The sequence below is a fragment of the Meleagris gallopavo genome, chromosome Z, assembly GCF_905368555.1.
Source record: "Meleagris gallopavo chromosome Z, MGAL_WU_HG_1.1, whole genome shotgun sequence".
NCBI lineage: Eukaryota > Metazoa > Chordata > Aves > Galliformes > Phasianidae > Meleagris > Meleagris gallopavo.
Genome location: NC_139435.1, coordinates 37,033,731 through 37,052,887, shown reverse-complemented (window position 1 = coordinate 37,052,887; position 19,157 = coordinate 37,033,731). Strand labels below are relative to the sequence as shown.

The window sequence follows — 19,157 nt, the reverse complement described above, 5'->3', positions numbered from 1 at the left end:
GGGACTGAGGGGGCAGTTCGAGGCTCCAAACAGAACTTGATGGGGGTAGACAGTGGAGTTCAAAGGCTTGGAGAGGGGTGGAGGGATGCTGCTTCTCTTAAGTGCCTGTATACTAATGCGCGTAGCATGGGGAATAAACAGGAAGAGCTGGAGTTCTGCGTGCAGTCGCGAGTTCATGATCCCATTGTGATCATGGAGACGTGGTGGGACAGCTCGCATGACTGGAATGTTGTCATGGAGGGCTATGTGCTTTTTAGGAAAGATCGGCTGGCTAGGCGGGGTGGTGGAGTTGCTCTTTATGTGAGAGAGCAGCTAGAATGTATTGAAATTCACTTGGGGGAGAGTGATGTAGCAGTGGAGAGCTTATGGGTGAGAATCAAGGGGCAGGCTGGTAAGGGTGACACTGTTGTGGGGGTGTACTACAGGCCCCCTGATCAGGATGAGGAGGCTGATGAGGCCTTCCAAAAGCAACTGGATGTAGCGTCACATTCCCAGGCACTGGTGCTTATGGGGGACTTCAATTATCCAGATATTTGCTGGACGACCAACATGGCCAGGCACGCACGGTCCAGACGGTTCTTGCAGTGTGTTGAAGACAACTTTCTGATGCAGGTGGTGGAAGAACCGATGCGGGGAGGAGTGTTACTGGACCTTATTCTCACCAACAGGGATGGACTTGTTAAGGAAGTAAAGACTGGGGGCAGTTTGGGTTGTAGTGATCATGAGATGGTGGAGTTCAAGATCCTGAGTGGAAGAAGCAAAGCAATAAGTTGGATTGCTACCCTGGACTTTAGGAGAGACAACTTCGATCTCTTCCAGGACCTACTTGGAGCTATCCCGTGGGCTCAGTTGCTAGAAGGTAAAGGGGCCTCTGAGAACTGGTCAGCATTTAAACAGTTCTTCTTCCAAACTCAGGATCGGTGCATCCCTGTGAGCAAGAAGTCGGGAAAAGGTGGCAGGAGACCTGTGTGGATGAGCAAGGAGCTCATGCACAAGCTCAAAGGAAAGAAGAAGGTCCATGAAATGTGGAAAAAGGGTCTGACCACTTGGGAAGAATATAGGAATGTTGTCAGGGCCTGCAGGGATGCAACGAGGAAGGCTAAAGCCCATCTGGAATTGAATCTGGCTAAAGTGATAAAGGATAATAGAAAAAGGCTTCTTCAAGTATGTTAACAGCAAAAGGAAAACTAGAGAGAATGTGGGCCCCTTACTAAGTGAGGGGGGGGTTCTGGTAACAGGGGATGCTGAGAAGGCAGAGATACTGAATGCCTTCTTTACTTCACTGCTTTTCACTGAAGACGGCTTCAGTGAAAAGGCTCGCCCGCAGGAATTCCACACCCTGGAGGTTAGTGAGAGGGTCTGGGGAATGGGAGACTTCCCTTTAGTCAGGAAAGAGGACGTGCGTGAGCGCCTAGGCAGTACTAAGGTCCACAAGTCCATGGGACCTGATGGGGTGCATCCACGTGTGCTGAGGGAGCTGGCGGAGGTCATTGCCGAACTGCTCTCCATCATTTTTGAGAGGTCTTGGATAACAGTGGAGGTCCCTGAAGACTGGAGGATAGCCAATGTCACTCCGGTCTTCAAAAAGGGCAAGAAGGAAGATCCGGGTAATTATAGGCCTGTCAGCCTCACCTCTGTCCCTGGAAAGGTGATGGAACAGCTTGTGCTGGATACCATCTCCAGACAACTGGGAGAAAAGGAGGTTATCAGGATTAGTCAGCATGGGTTCACCAAGGGGAGGTCGTGCTCAACCAACTTGGTGGCCTTCTATGATGCTGTCACATGCTGGGTGGATGTCACATGCAGGGGGAAGAGCGATAGATGTAGTCTACCTTGATTTTAGAAAGGCATTTGATACTGTCTCCCACGACATCCTTATAACAAAGCTGAGGAAGTGTGGGATAGACGAGTGGACAGTGAGGTGGGTTGAGAACTGGCTGACTGGCAGAGGGTCGTCGTTGGTGGTGCAGAGTCTGGCTGGAGACCTGTAACCAGTGGTATCCCCCAGGGGTCTGCGCTGGGTCCGATCTTGTTCAACATCTTCATCAATGACCTTGATGAGGGGATAGTGGCCACCCTCAGCAAATTTGCTGATGATACAAAGTTGGGAGGATTGGCTGACATGCCTGAAGGCTGTGCTGCCATTCAGTGAGACCTGGACAGGCTGGAGAGCTGGGCACTAAGAAGCCGGATGAGGTTCAACAAAAGCAAGTGTAGGGTCTTACACCTAGGGAGGAAGAATTGCATGCACCAATACAGGCTGGGGGATGAGCTGCTGCAGAGGAGCTCTGCAGAGAGGGACCTGGGCGTCCTGGTGGACGACAGGTTGGCCATGAGCCAGCAGTGTGCCCTCGTGGCCAAAAAGGCCAATGGCATTCTGGGGTGCATTAAGAAGAGCGTGTCCAGCAGGTCGAGGGAGGTGATCCTCCCCCTCTACTCTGCCCTGGTAAGGCCTCATCTGGAGTACTGTGTCCAGTTCTGGGCTCCCCAGTACAAAAAAGACAGGGATCTCTTGGAAAGAGTCCAGCGGAGGGCCACAAAGATGGTGAAGGGCCTGGAGCATCTCCCCTATGAAGAAAGGCTAAGTGAACTGGGTCTGTTTAGCCTTGAGAAAAGATGACTGAGAGGGGACCTGATCCAAGTTTATAAATATCTGAGGTGTGGTGGCCATAGCAGTGAGGCCAGTCTGTTTTCAGTGGTACGTGGAGACAGGACGAGGGGAAACGGACATAAGCTGCAGCATAGGAAGTTTCGCACGAACGTGCTTAAGAACTTCTTCACGGTGAGGGTGACGAAGCACTGGAACAGGCTGCCCAGGGAGGTTGTGGAGTCTCCTTCTCTGGAGATATTCAAGTCTCGCCTGGACGCCTAACTGTGCGACCTGGTGTAGGGAACCTGCTTTGGCAGGGGGGTTGGTCTCGATGATCTCTAGAGGTCCCTTCCCACCCCTACAATTCTGTGATTCTGTGATATTGTGAAGATGGGCATTCTCCCATCTAAGTGTGATCCAAGATTGCTCTAATTAGTTCCTCCAGTCAAGTTAATGCTAAATGTTCTGTTGACTCTCAGTAAGCTACCTAATACCTGCTACATTCTTCTGGAGAAAGTTTATGGAATTGCAGGGGGGGGAAAGACAAACAAACAAACAAACAAAAAAACAGTGGAAAAAAAACCACACAAATTCAAAAGTATTTGATTTGTGTAAAAGACAAAGTTTCAGCTTTTGCATTCTGTTATCTGCAAGCAAGTAGCATTAACTGCTTTCCAGAACTAAGAAACACCCAAATCTCAGAAAACAATAGGCTCAAACAGCATTTTGACAGCTAGCAGAATTCCTCTAATACATGCGATTCCACATAAAGGTATTTTTTTAATGCCAGATAAGTTAAAAAAAACTGCCTTCAAATACATGTTGGGTCAGAAAGGAAGCCTGCTACCTTAGGGTGAGGTGTCCCTGCCAACTTCCCTCCTAGCCTTCACAAACTGAAGAGCAGAGTTAGAATGACAAATACCAGGAAGCTAAGTTCTGAAGAGGAAATGCATCACTCATGCAGATATATTCAGCCAGTCATATAACACTGATATTACAGCTAACCAGAATTGTTATTAGTGCTTTATATAGTTTCTAGCAAACTTTTACATGTAAAATCTCCATGAGGTTAAAAGACTGATTATATTAGAAAGTAAAATCTCACTAACTTACATATTCCTTCAAAACAGAAAGTCTCTTAAGTTCAAGGAAGTCAGAAGTCAAGACATTTATCACACATAACAACCTGCCAATAACTCACAGAGATAGAATACAGGAATGCTAAGAGTCACTCCTTATATTTTATATCCCAAAAGGATTGAAAATTTTTCATTTCACACATCCAGAATTCTCAAACTATTTTTTAAATGTGTTTTTAGATTGCTACAAATGCATTCAAAGACTAAGTGTCATGCACTGTGCAAGGAAGAGACATAAATACATATTTCACAAATATTTAAATGCAAATCACACTGCTTTATTACAGTTCAAGTTTCCTAGGCTTCTGGAGCAAAACTGGTATTCTTTCTTTGATGAACAAAACTGAAAATGTGTAAGTGTCATAGTGCCTTACTTGTTCTCGTTGCTGGCATCATATCGAGGCATAGGGTCAAAATCATTTCCATTGACATCAAAACTGGCCTGCGAATCCTGTAGCCAACAGGAGAAAAAAAACATTTTCTCATTAATTAGCCATTGAGTCATGTGGCCTATAAATTCTTCAGCAGGTTTCTACAAGAGAATAATTAGGTTAACTAACATTCCTGTGGTTCTATGATGATTGTTTTGTTTTGTTTTAAAAAAAAGAAAAGGACTATATATTTAATAATTACACCATTTACAGACTTCATTTTATTTTTGGAAAAGGGAAGAATATGAATGCTCTGAAAACATGTAGTTCTATTTGTAGAGAAGAAAGTGTTGTTTCATTAAGCAAAAAGACTATATTCCTGAGAATCTTTTGGTACTTAAGAGAGTTCATTCTCAAAATTCAGATTTTGCTAAGCATTTCATGAATCAATAAAAATTCTTTGCAAGGTAATGACTGAAATTTCAGTCATAGTTTCAGTGAGCAATGTAAGTTTCTTAAGGATATTGTTACAAAAAAGTACAGCTTAAGATGTGAGTTAAATTGCATTCCCATTTGTATGGGAGTGTAACTGTTTCAATTATAGCTACGATATCTGCACACTTTTGATCGAAATTTTACCAAGATTATTCCAGCTGAAAATAGTTTATAGACTACATAGCTGCTGGTTTGTATGGCTCCCATTAATCTGCGTGTTAGCATGCAGTATGTTGACATGGTAAGCAGTTCTTTCTAATCTCTTCTTTTTTCAAAACCAGTTACCACATCCACCTCAAATATTCCTGTTTGTAGTCACACCAGCAATAATTTGACATATTGAAGGCATTTGTCATCAAACAAGCAATGTGTACTGCTTTAGGGGAATTCCTTCTTGGCAAGAGGAAAAGGAGAGAGGAGACAGTAGGGGAATAAATAGATGCTTTAAATTCAGTGGAAGGACAGTACTGGGACGAAGTGATACATGATACAATCTAGGTCATTCAGTGAAGGGGTAAAGTTATGTTTGGTTTGTTTAAACAACTTTAGAGATTAAAGGGAAAGATGTGACATGCATTACGATCAACCATATTCTGACAAGTAGGGCAAAGGGCTCTCATTTTCGTTTATGCAGTCCTCCCCAAGTATTTCAGATCTGAGTTCCATATGCAGTATAAGGAAGGATACAGATGTAAGTACTGCTAATTTAAAATAAATGGATTTAAACTATGGACATGATTGTAGCTCTTGATGGGTTGTTAAAGATGTAATTGTCATATTTATCTCTTCAGTATTTTTTTCAAGATGGTATGCTACTTGGGAAAAAAAGGCCTGAGTTGGAAGGAACCTTAATGATCATCTTGTTCCAACCTCCTGCCATAGGCAGGTCTGCCATCTGATCAGGGCCCCATCCAACCTGACCTTGAACATCTCCAGGAATAGGACATCCGTAGCTTCTCTGCACAGTCTGTGCCAGTGCCTTACCATCTTACTTGCTTTGCAATAGTCATCTTCAACAGTTGTACTTAATCCAGCTACATTTTCTTTTTCTTATTTTGTGTGAATGTACTGTTCATTCACTTCTTTTGAGAGAGAAAATAAGGTCGCTAAGGTCAAGTGTTTTCAGGTAAATGCCTATTTCTGAAGCTCAAGAAAAATCATTCCAGCAAAGCACAGCCCTGATACACTGAGCAGCTTTAAACTCTGAAATTAACAAAAGAAGTCCCCACTGAAGAAGCAGCTTCTCCTAGCATTATACAACCCTTCCAAGGTATATTAAAACAATCATTAAATACGATGAAGCATAACCGAACAGAAATCTTCTGATGAGACACGAAATATCTGACATAGTTAAAAAAAAAAAAAAGAATAAAAATAAAAGCACATAGATCTTCTCCTACAGCAAACTGGGAGGAGGCTCATTGAAATTTAGATGATTTACTATAAAGACTCCAAAATATTCTACACCTGTTTTTAATTGAGTGAGTCATATCCTTTTCCTTTAATATTATTTCTAGCAGTAAGATAAATAGCTTTAAAAATAAATACATGGAAGAATTCGCCTAACATTACAGCCTTTGAAAGAGCTACTGTCTTGCTAGCTAACTGAATTGGTCAAGAACGGACTTCAGCTGCTTATGTTAACTGGGGAAAGCAGCTTATTCCGATCCTAAATTCTGAGAGTTGGAAGATATTTGATAAAATTATTACAGAAAAGAGAAAAAAAAATCATCTGATTATTAACTCCAGTCCTTCAGAAATGTAGCACTAAGCTACAAGACGCATTCAGATACTAAAGACATTCAGACTCAATATACTTTTAAACTAAAGGAATACAAATTACCAAAATTCATCTTTTTTTCCTCCCACTGGTGTTATCATTTGAGGAAACCGTCTTATGAGACTATTTCCTTCTTTCCTCTCTCCCTTCCTCCCTCCCTCCCTCCATCTTTCTAGAAATTTAACCAAATTTACTTCAAGTTAATAATAAAGCAGCAAATCAAACTGCAGACACTCACATAATTTTGCATCAAGTCTGGATGGTTTCTTTCAATGCCGTCATCCAAGATGGTCACCACAACATTCTTTCCAGTGTAACCTCTCTTCCACGCACCTACTATATTCATATCTGATTGGCAATGGTGAGTGTTATCATTGCAGTGCTGGGGAAGAAGAAGAGATAAAAATGTTGGTTGCTGCAGATTAGTGAGCAGCATGAGGTTGAGATATTATCCTACTCACATTAACATTACCATTTAAATTATCTCAAGCATATGACTTGAATAACAACTCCACAGAATCAATACCTTTATTTATAAAGAAACAATTATGAAATAAATGCCAAATTTTATGGAAAAAAAATAAGCCTGTTTATTTTTCTTTCAAACTATTCTTCATGTTAAGCAACAGCAAAAGGAAACACTTAGCCACACTGAACCACAAAGACCTGTGTGTAAAGTAAAGCAACTATTCTCATCTTTTAAGCATGCTCATTTGAAATGTACATTTGAATTATTTGAGGTTTTTTTCAGAGAAACAAACCATATGCGGCTAAAAGGAGACAAAAGCCTGAATTGGAATAGCCATGGAAACAAAACCTGCTTTCTGTGCTGTATAATTTCTTGACAGAATGTCTGGAAAGTAATCCAGATTCAACTATATCTACAAAAGAAGGGTTTTGGCAGGTTTTGTGCAATATCAGCAGGAGATGAGCAGCAGTTAAGAGCCTGTAATCAAACACTCTGAAAAACTTGCAGCTGAAAGTGTCTGAATTGCAGATAGTACAACTGAGAATAGCCTGGGACACAGCATTCAGTGCACTAAGTCTGGTATAGCAAACGAAGAAAGTTTATTGTAATTAAAACTAAAAGCCTCTTCCTCAACACAAATGCATCCTGTTCATGTGGCTTGCCATGACAGTAAGATACAAGCTATGGCCATTTGCCTGTCTCAGGGGTGGTTCCAACTCACAGACGCAGGTTCAACAGCCCGTCATTGGTACTGCTTTCCTCCAGCTCCCCTAAGGTCAGTCAGAACTTCAGGAGTGTAAGAGGAGAAAAGCAAACGGTGGGATGAAGGAGAAACAAATGAAAACAGACCAGTCTTGGAGCCTGCATTGTAACAAGTGCCCACATGAGCATGCGTTGGCACTTGCTTTCTGCCTCATGGCCCTATATCTCCATTTGGCATTCCTCAAGTCACAAGCAGTACAAAAACATTCAGAGAGATGCTCTTCACCTTGACTTGGCCCAACTCATTCCTCCATAGCATCAGTGCACTGAAGGCTAATGTGCAAAAAGACACCAGGATTGCTGTCACATTCTCCTCTTTTCTCTCCCATTCATCAACCCTCCTGCACTTTCAGACACAAACCAGTGAATTTAAGAGTAGACATTTGCTGTTACTAAACCAAAACTACATTATTTAGTACTAGGATAAATAGCATATAGTCTCCCTTGATATGCCTGCAATTATCCACCTGCCAGCCTGTCTGCCTTTCCATTCACATACAAAGGCACTTGAAGGCTCTCAGGGCCCATTTCCAAGGAATCTACAGATCTGGCTTAAAGCTTCTATTCTATATATTGCTTGGAAATGTTCACGCCGCTGCATTTATGAAATTAACTACAATCTAAACTAACCATCTGTACAGTGAATGTAATGACTGTACAACAACAGACTTTCTAATATATGAACAGCAGGATTAAAAGTATGTGATGTTTCTAGGGCTTTTGGGTACTTCAAAAGCATTAATGAACTAAGCATTGGAAAATGCCTACAAAAGGAACAAGTATCATTGGTCACATTTTACTGGCGTGAAGACAAAGAGACAAAAAGTGGAAGCACGTGCCCCAGGGTAAACCCACAAGAGCAGTAACACACAATCAAGATTTCCAGCCCTGACCTCTATTAAAATTAACTGCGATTACCCTGCCCCTCTGTCCTGTCCTCTGAAATGCTGAGCAATCCTCTGGCTGTTTTTCTTATTCTCTTTTCATGGGGGATGAGCTTGCTGGTTTGCTTCCCATCTTGTCAAACCACACAGGCTGAGCAAAACATTGTTAATGTCTTTCAAGCTCTCCACTGCTTCCTCCCTTAATGACGCTAGCACAAACAGCTGCCCCACTTACCTCACCTGAAGTGCTATTTTGTGATCATGGTAAAAAGGGACTAATTAATCAGCTGTTTTCCTATACTTATGTAGTCAAATAAAAGGGACATTGGTTGCTTTACCATGTGCTATGTTAGTTCATGCAAGAGATGTGCTGGATCAAATTGATATTCAGATTATCTTACTCTGCTCCAAGATCGGACACAAAGCTAGTAAAAACAGAATCTTTCTGCACAAAAGAAATTCCAGTGGTAAAGCAGGAGTAATGGCATGCCCACTTATGATGCTGGATTACAGAATATGTAATATATGGATAGAGAGCACAAAGGCAGTGAAGATGCATCCAAACAGGAGTAGTTCAATAGCAGGTGGTGGGTTCAGTCCTTACAATTACGATACATTACTTATCCTTGAGTCTTTTTAAAAATAGCATCCATTCCTTACTATTTTTATCTATGGAGGTGATTTTTATCTTCTTCTCTCTATTTCTTCTCTTTGAATACTATCTTATCAATGAAATTCCTGTTTTGTTTGATTCAACATCTGATTTCAGCTTCCTAAATTTTAATCCCTCTGGGTTAGGCACATTTCTCTCAAAGATTTGGCTTTTATCAGAAATGTTTTAAATATTAGCGACAGATTACTCTTCAAACACTATATAATATAGTATATGTCACCATTCCATATTCAATAGCATAAAACATGCCATCTATTACTTTGTTTCCTTGCATTCTTCCCTGTCACTTTAAATTCCTCTTACCTTCGAAAACATTTCTTGTAAGGAATTTTCCACTGCTGGGTTTCATTCTGTTATTTTTCTTTAACCATGTGCTGCTTCTTTATTACTTATCCAAATTACATTATCAGCTGCTTAGCAGAGAAATGTTTTCAAATGAATTTGGAAGCACTGTTTCAGTTTTCAGTGTTAGCCAAATGAAAAAACAAAACAATGTCACAATAATGAAAATTATGTGTGTCACAGTGATTGGATTTTACATCAGTGGGCAAATTTTCAATGTATTTTTCCAGTCCTTTCTTTTTAGAATCAAAAACATACTCTCTCACATTAATGTACAAAAGCTGTGGGTTTGCAAGATTTTTACTAGGCTAATCTTTGAACCACTGTTTTTGAATTTAAAAAGAATAGCATGCACCATATTTGGAATACGGAATTATAGAATAAAATGTTTTATAGAATTCTCCCCCAGTTCCAGCACATCAACATTGGTTTCATATTGCAGTAAGCTAGCATCATTTCAGCATATGTTGGTTTCATCTACTGCCTAGAGATTACGGTCAAAATGAATAAACACTCTCTTACCCAGCTACTATTAGTAATTTGATTGAGATTTTTAAAAGGTATTCAGATTATGGTGCTTTTCTTTGGACTTTTAAATTGGAAAATATTAATGATACCACTCATTATTTAATAGAAACACACTACGGGGTTGAAAGATGGTTGAAGGACACACAGAAAGGGAAAGGACTATAGTAGGGAAAATGTGTAATACAGAACCTTTCTCATACTTGAAATTCAATTATTATGAGTGAAAAAAGACAAAAGAATAAGGTATCTTTGGACAGACAATTTGGAAGCCTGACTGCAATTAGCAAGCAGACACAACATTAGAAATGTTTTGTTTTGCATGGTGCTTTCAGTGTCAGATATATGTCTGGAATCTCTTAACTATATTGTGAAATTCACTCTAAAAACTAGCTAAGAGTCATTATTATATTTTAATGTTTGCTGTTAGCTGCAGTAATTTTGATAGCCGTGGTGATCAACCAGAGATCAGTAGCAAAACTGAATGGGAAACTGAGTAATCAAGAATCATACAGGCCAAAACCTTTTAGAATTTCAGAACTTAAAATCAACTTAAAAGAACAATGACTATGAAGTTCTAGTCTTTCTTTTGCCAAGCCTCTTAATGTAAAAAACAGTAAAAATAAATATTTAATCTTGTGACATAGTTTCTCAGAAATGATCCTCCAAAAGTCTTCATAAGGAATCGTTTTCTCGAGTTTTGGAGTTACCTGACAAGATCTTATCAATGTATGAGGAAGAACAGAGAAACAAAAAATGATAAACAGAATTTTAACAAACAATCTTGAGGTGGCAGATCTTGAATCTACTTTAGTGATACATTATGCATGTTTCTGATCTTGGGAAACCTCTTGCATACTAGTTGCCAAAAAGAGATTAGAAAAGATGGACCATTTCAATATTTAAAACATAAAAAAGTGAAATAGGAAAGCCCTGCATGTTCATATTCCATAAGCTGCCAGATTGATGAGAGCTTTTAGGATTGGGAAAATTCTCCTCTTTCTATCTTCGCAGATGGCAGAATTTCTGTCCTTACTGCAAATTCTGTAACTTGTAGAGGCACAGAAACAGCATGCCTCTTTGTTCCACATGGGTCACAAGTTGTCATTCCACTAACATGCTTGACTAGTCCTATTTTGTTCCCAAGAGGAGACAATAGGAGAAACTCCTTCAAGGTCAACACAGAGATGAAACTAAAACTGCCCTTAGGTCATTGTACATGTCCTGCCATCTCCACTAAACAAATATGAAAAAAGCCTTCATAGAAATGGCATAAAGGTCCACCACGTCCTCCACCAAAGACTAAAGCCACAGACACATACAGAAAGAGAAGAAAGGTTTTAAAAAAAAAAAAAAAAAGTAATCTGTGAATTCAGACAGCCAGAATGTGTTTGTTTTACTTTGGATACACCAACTATCTATCGAATCACAGATCTGGTGCACCTGATGTGTCATTGAAACAGTGCTCAAATATTGTGAGATTTGTGTCAACATACAAAGAGATTCCTGACTGGAAAATGTTGGAAAAAATACAGGAACCTGATGCAAAACATCTTTGGTAGTCAGCAAAGGACAGATAAAAGAGGAGAGAAATAATTTCCACAGCCTGTGGTTCCTGTTTAATGCAGGAAGAGAAGAAGCATTCATGGAAATACCTCTATCTTTACAGCAGTACACTCTCATGATGCCTGCATGATGCCTGTTACTACTTCTACCGCTCCTGCGGCTAGCACTTATAATAATACTAGTATATAAATAGCTGACTTAGCAATAAAAGATCAGAAAGTGAACCAAAAGTTAAGGCATTTTTACCTGCCTAAAATCCTATCTGAAAAAGAAAAATTAAGTAAATAAATAAACAAAGTACAAAACAAAACAAAGACAATAACAGCAAGAAAAGAGAGAATGGCAATTCCTTCATTATTCGGAGAGAATATATTAAAAGTACAGCTGCTCCCTTGCCCCAGCTGTGCAGCATCAACTCTGGGGATCCAGTTTTCATGAAGGATGAATAATTCCTCAGAGAGACAATTCTTTCCATCCTGCCATTTTTTGTGGCCTTTGCCTCATATTTTTATTTGACTTCCTCAAAGTCCCAAAAAAGAAAGGAAAATAGGGCAGTTTTACAGAAAGTCCCAAGTCCCATGCTTTTTTTTTTTCTTTTAATGCATCAGTTCATGGAGACTATATGACTGCATGACTGTTTGAAACTCTGAGTGCTCATGCTTTTTTAAGATTAATTTTTATTCCTCTTGGTCATAGAAGATTTTGAAAATGTGAACTCTACAATCTCAGATCGCAAAAGACTTTTTTTTTTTTTTCCCCTAAGCTCTTGATTTTATATGCAAATTCAAGACTATATTCTGGACATGACTTACGAGCTTTCAGTGCTACAGACTGGTAATTACTCTTTAACTCCCTACCTTCCTTTACAACCTGAAAGGTCTCAATCAGAGCTATAAATTGTGCTTGTCACCACAGTAATATAAACTGAAAATGTTTAAACAATGACATTAGTCAGCATATCAGCATCCAGGTTAAAGTTTGGTTTTGGATTTCTGAGTTTTCTTGGTTTTATGTTCTATAGCCAGCCTGGAACCTGTCTCATTTCCAGATTTGTGAATACAGAATGGGCTAGAAAAAAGCCTGATGGACAACAGAATTCTTAGACATCCTGTTTATTCAGCGTATGTACTGAAAGACTTTGACAAGTGGTAAAACAGAAGCATTGTAACATGAAAGAACTAAAAGAAAGCTAACTACAGACAATCAAAAGGAGCTTCTAGCTATCTTCTAAAAATGTTTTCTAGTTTTACTATTATCTGAATTCAGTGACTAGTTCACAACTTTTCATTAAAAAATCCGTGTTCTCAATTTTTCAGTCAAAGCACAGGAATAAGAACTAACCTAAAGATTACAGTCACCTAGTAGACCAAGCTCCTCTCTTCAGTAATTAAGGCTTGGTATTTTGGTTATTTCTAACACAACTATTAAACAGAGATGGTAGGGCTTGCTTTAAAATAGCATTTTCATAACTTTCTAGGGATTCTCTCTAAGCTATGAAAGATACATTCTTCACTTCACACACATTCAACTTTCTTTTATGCCATTTACAAATCAAGGACTACTACTCCTGTATCATGTTGTTAAGAAGCATGGGAGAGGGTTTTTATTTAGACTTTGTGTGAATGTATGTGACAGAACCAAACTCACCACACAGAGGGAAGGCTCTGAGCAGATGGCTCCAATTAATCATTAACCTTCCCACAGACTGATGAGAGTGGGAGGAGCCTACAGCTTATACAAACCCACTTCGTTCCCCTTCTTCTCTTTTTATTCTATGGTGATACAAGGAAACAGCTTAAGAAGGCTTTGCTGTTATACAACTGCTGAAGTAAGGAGGTCTGATTGAGAAGGACATAGAAAAACTAGTTTTTCTAAGAATACTTTGAACTTGTATGAATGAGAGGATTTGTGAGGAAAAAGATGAAGAGATGTTGACTCTGAATGCTCAGACGCAACTTTGTGAGGACTGTTGCGTTACTGCAGTCCCTTTTTCTCTATTTTACATTGTAGTCAGATCTGTTTGATCCATGAGGCAATAGCCTGGTGACATCTGGTGTTAATGGTAGCAGGATGTTGTGCGGGAGGAGGGAGAGAGGGACAATGACAAGGAGGGATATGAGACAACAGGACTTATTCAGGAGTCTGAGGGAAAGATGCACGTCTCCTTTTTTTCCTCAAGGGATAAAAGAGGGTAGCAGAAGCGAGGCATATGTAGCTCAGAATACAGAGACAGTCTCACATTCTATTCTAAGTAACAGAGCAACAGTTTTTCGTCTTCCTCCTGTGGGCATATGGAGTTCTTGGAGCTGTATCACAGTGCCTTTGCTTCAGGAATAAACATCTATGCTACTCAATACCTTACAAGCCTTTTCCCTAAGAGCCATAAAGAGCCATCAGCTTATTGTACCCTGAGTCCCATTATTTGCTTGGGTTGGCATGTCAAAGAAGATTGTAACTTATCAGAGGACAAACTTCAAGCCTAGGAAACAGTTCTTCTGAGACAGAAGTATAAAAATCACTCCATACCCTCTTTAGATAGTCTTATAGAAATATTTAACACTAAAATGCATGCTGTGAAAATTCATTAACAGCAAAGGATAATAATAAGATGAATGGCTGCTATTTTAGTTTGCCTATAGGGAAGTAAGTACCCTAGGCAACAATGGACTCTTCAGAATTTGAATGCACTTTCGTTGATGAATGCAAGGCCCACTACGTATTATAAGAGAAACCTGGGAAGATAAGGCCAAACCACTAGAGGGAGTGGCTAGTTATATTTTGCAGATGAGATTATCTGGCAGAAATCTGAGAATTAGCCCTGAGAAATCTAAGGAAGCCCAAGAAGAACTCTTCAAGAAACAAGAAAGAACTCTTCAAGTTTTGCATAAACTCAAAAGCACCACAAAGTTACTCCTTCTACTGTCTCAGAAAATTAATCTCTGCTGATTAAACATTGAAGGGCTTCTGAAATGCTGAAGGAATGCAGGACAGCGCTGTGAATAAAATACTGTGCAAAGTAGAGAATGTAAAATTGCTGTGAAAATCGCAAAAAGTATTAAAAGAAATGTCAGCAGTGTCAGGATTCCACCTGATAATAATGTATTGGAGAATACAAATAATGATCTGGAGAACTGTATTATATTAGCAAACATTGATTTCATGGAGAATTGGACACAGACCAATTGTCTAGACCAATATTTCTTTCTAGTAATAGGACTGTAAGCATCTTTAAGAATTGCTGCTAAATTAAATCCCCATCTTTATTACTGAAGCCTGATAAAAATAGAATTGAGAATAGTTTTGAACTGATACTGGAGGAATCACAGAATGGCTTGAGTTGGAAGGGACCTTAAAGATCGCCTAAGTTCCAACTCCCCTGCCATGGGCAGGGTTGCCACCCACTACATCAGGTAGCCCAGTGCCCCATCCAATCTGACACTGAACTCTTCCAGGGATGGGGCATCCACAGCTTTTCTGGGCAACCTGGGTCAGTACCTCAGCACTCTCTAACTAAAGAATTTCCCTAAAACACCTAACTTAAATCTTCCCTTTCTTAGTTTAAAGCCACTCTTCCTTGTCTTATCACTATTAGACCACAAAAAATGTTGGACTCTCTCCTAAGTTCCCCATAAGTACTGGAAGGCAACAGTGGTTTCATATGCAAACAGATCACTCAATCCCACTGTATATGTCATTGATAAAGATGTTGAAGAGCACCAGTCCCACAACTAACCCCAAGGGGACACCACTCATCACTGGCCTCCGCCTGGACGTAAAGCCATTGAACACAACCTTCTGGCTGTGACCTTCCACCCAATTCTTTATCCACTGAATAGTCCACCTTTTAAATCCATATTTCTGCAATCTAGAGATAAGGATGTGGTCTGGGATCATGTCAAGTTCAGGTAGACAACATCAGTTGCACTTCCTTTGTTCACCAATACTATCACTTCCACCATAGAAGGCCACAGCAAGCACAATCTACCTTTGGTGAAGTTGTTCTGTCTCAGATCACCTCCCTGTCTCACATGTGCCTTAGCATGTCTTCTATGACAGTCTGCTCCATGATCTTCCCAGGTACAGAGGTGAGGCTCACCAGCCTGTAGTTCCTTGGGTCTTCCTTTCTCCTCTTCTTGAAAATGGGAGTGATGTTTCTCTTTTTCCAGTCACTAAGGACTTTCCTGACAGCCATGTATTTTCAAATATGGTGGAGAGTGGCTCAGCAACATCAGTCGTTCCTTCAGGGCCCTGGGATTTATGTCTTGGGTCCCATAGACTTGTACACTTTCAGTCTCGTTGGGCAGGCTCAGACTTGCTCTTCTCTTACAATGGGAGAGATTTTGCTCCTCCAGCCCTCACACAGAGGCTCAGGAATGAGAGAAGCATGGAAAGCCTGACTGCGAGTGAAGACTGAAGCAAACAGGAAAAGACTGAGAAACACGCAACCAAATGAGTTATCAACCAAAATAAAACCAAAAGCACAAATGAGGGTTTTTTATGAATGTGAAAAACTGGAAAAGGAAAGTGATATAGCTGGAAATTGAAGGAAAATCACCATTGTTACTGTCAGGTTTATACTGAATCTGTGTGTAAGCCATGTTTCAGCTTTAAAGTGCAGTGCTTAGATGTACTTCAAAAAACAAACAACAACAACAAAAAAAAAACGGGAAATTTGCAGATGACATGTCCAGAAAAAGCACTAAAGAAAACTCTGGTAAGGGCATTGTAAGAATGGAAGATGATAAGCAACAATAACTAAAGATAAAAGTTTTTAATTTTGTGATTGTTGAGAGTTCTTCTGCATCCTCCACTTTTCCTAGTATTGTGGCAATGACACACACTTTGGGCTCCTCTTCTCTACATTTTGAATTCTTTCTTGTCATTCCTTCTATTTCTGTTAAACTCTTCCGTGATTCCTGTCAGCTGGTCTTCTGAATCTCAGCTGTAAATGTATCTTCCTTTCATTATTGTTTCATTTCTCCTATTGGCTCTTCTGTATAACTGAAAATACTATTTTGACAAGAATGAGTGCCAAAAATACTTCAGAAGGTTTAAAAGGTCTTTTAAGTAAAACAGGGACTTCTCATGGAAATATACCTCCAATATAACAACCTATTGGATTTTTTTTAAGCTGTCATGTAGATCATGTAAATGCACATGGAAGTTACAAAAATACTTTTATTTACTTAAAAATGTAACTGAGATCTTTGGATCCAGTAGAGAAATAAAACAAATCTGTAAGTATTTAATAACACAGGCGCTCATAAGGAAGTTTGCAGAGGGCTTGATATGTCTGTCTGTACTTTGAAGCCTTTATGAGAATTAACAGATATCGTTAACTCATTTTAAGAAATCATTAGCAACCATGTACAATTATTAAGTCTTAAATGTTAAGAGGCTAGCAGCTTTCTATTACTATGGAAAAGCTGAAGTTACATTCTCTTACAGCATGCTCTCAAATACGATGACACAAATAAATGGAGTGGGAAATAATGATAGCGATAGAGACAGTACTAGGGACTACTTGGGAATGTGAACTTATTTAAACAGTGTGCTTGCAGTATAATTTTATAGATATAAAATCATAAAATTATGCAGGACTAAGACTGCAAGTCATAAAATGAGAGAAAGTGTCCAGAAACAGAGTAATAGTGAAAAGGATTTAAGGCGTAAGGTAGAAAGTCGCCTGTAAATTCAAAATGTTCTATAAAACCATGTATTGCCTTTCGATAGGTAAGCAGTGGGTTAAGAAGAAAAGTGGGTTAAGGTACTTCTTAAAATGATTGTAAGGACACTTTCTGGATTGATGTGCATACGTCTAGTACTGAAGTTTCAAAAAGGATGCTCTTTGAAAAGGAACAGTGAGTCCTTGCCACTTATTTTCAGAACCAAGAGCTGGAAAAACAATTAACAGCAATTCTTAACAAGCTCAATGTATTTATTTCATCACGAAGACGTGACTCAAATGCAGCATACAAGTGACTTGAAGGAATTTTTGAAGGTGGAAGATTCTTAGGGACTGTTAGGGAGAACGGCCTAACAAAAGTACAAAACAAGATAAATACGCAACTACGTGGCATTTGTTAATTTAAGTTAATCATTAAAACAATGCTCTTATTGATGGCACTCCTTCCCAAACATGATCTTTTACCTAATGTTTATGCTTACAGAAAGCTTACCACACCTTAATTAGAAATTCTGGGCTTGAGAATGTAGATTACCAGTTGCAGTAATTGTTGGTTACTGCAAACTGGTAATGAAACTAAATGAACATAACAGTTCTCTCTCATATCTGTGAAATGAATGAACCAAAGTTCAGATCCTGATGCAGGCTGTTATGAGACTAAAGCAGCAGTGTGTTAGAACTCCACAAAACACTCAGTACAAAGTAGAGTCTGGAAGAAATGAACCTTTTCCTGCCATAAAATTGCCCTGAAATGCTTGGAAAGACAGTCTTGGTGTCTGAAGTCTGCTGCTTTAAATACACGCATATCCTGTACAATGCTAAATACTCTCAGAAATATTAACAAATGTGAATAGAATGATCTTTGAAATTCAGTTAAATATACAAAACAATACTGTCAAAGGAGAATTAATGTGACGCATTCTATTAAGAAGATGTTTCTTTTTTTTTTTATCGCCTTTAACCTGTATGAGTAGGTGACAAATACTTGGTAAAAAAAAACTCTAATACTTCTGGAGAAAATTCTAGAAATTTTAATCCAACAGCATCTGTGTGATTAGATACTGACAGTTCTAAAAAAAAAAAAAAAAAATCCATGTATGTGACTGCTCTGTAATTCATATGAAAAACAAAGACCTTTCCAGGCAAAAAGGTTCCTAAATAAGGCAGGACAAAAGTTAGTAATCACGATGTAATAGAAGGTATATTTCAGCACAGAGTTTTGGGCAGCAGGAAATTAATGAATGTTGTCCTGGGAGACAACCAAAGCTGGTAACAACAGACAAGAAGTCTGAAGTATTCAACAATGTTTTTGCCTCAGTCTTCCCTGATAACTGCTCATCACACAGCCCTCAAACATTTCATTTGGAATGAAGGGTCTGGGGAAGCAGTGTCCTCTCACTGAAAGTGAAGATCGGATTCCTGACCACCTGAGGAACCTGAACATCCACAAGTCTGTGGGTTCCAATGAGATACATCCCAGAGTCCTAAGGGAATTAGCTGATGTAGTTGCCAAGCCACTCTCAATGATATTTGAAACGTTGTGGTAATCAGGTGAAGGCTCTGGTGACTGGAAAAAAAGAAACATCACTTCCATTTTTATGAAGGGTCCAGAGGTGGCCCAGAGAAATGATCCAAGGAATAGAACCTTTATCCTATGAGGACAGGCTGAAAGAGCTGGGGCTGTTCAGCCTGGAGAAAGGAAGACTCCAGGGAGACCTGATAATAGCCTTTCAGTATCTAAAGGTGAGCTACCAGAAGGGAAAAGACTCTAACAGAGTTTGTAGTGACAGGACAGGGAGAAACAGTTTTGAGGGTAGATTTAGGCTGGATATAAGGAAAAAGTCTTTTATAGTGAAACTGGAAAGGCACTGGAAC

General features: G+C 39.4%; 1 protein-coding gene across 2 annotated transcripts in view; it reads right to left on the bottom strand.

Moving 5' to 3' along the window:
* The window catches only part of PCSK5 (proprotein convertase subtilisin/kexin type 5), a 280,415-nt gene that overhangs the window by 201,853 nt on the left and 59,405 nt on the right, over positions 1–19,157 (bottom strand). For both annotated transcript variants that reach the window (XM_085214353.1, XM_085214354.1), the window contains 2 exons: positions 6,614–6,757; positions 4,104–4,180 (listed from right to left, as the gene is read on the bottom strand). In XM_085214353.1, coding sequence (XP_085070479.1) covers positions 4,104–4,180; positions 6,614–6,757 — 221 coding nt within the window. The remainder of the gene's footprint in view (positions 1–4,103; positions 4,181–6,613; positions 6,758–19,157) is intronic.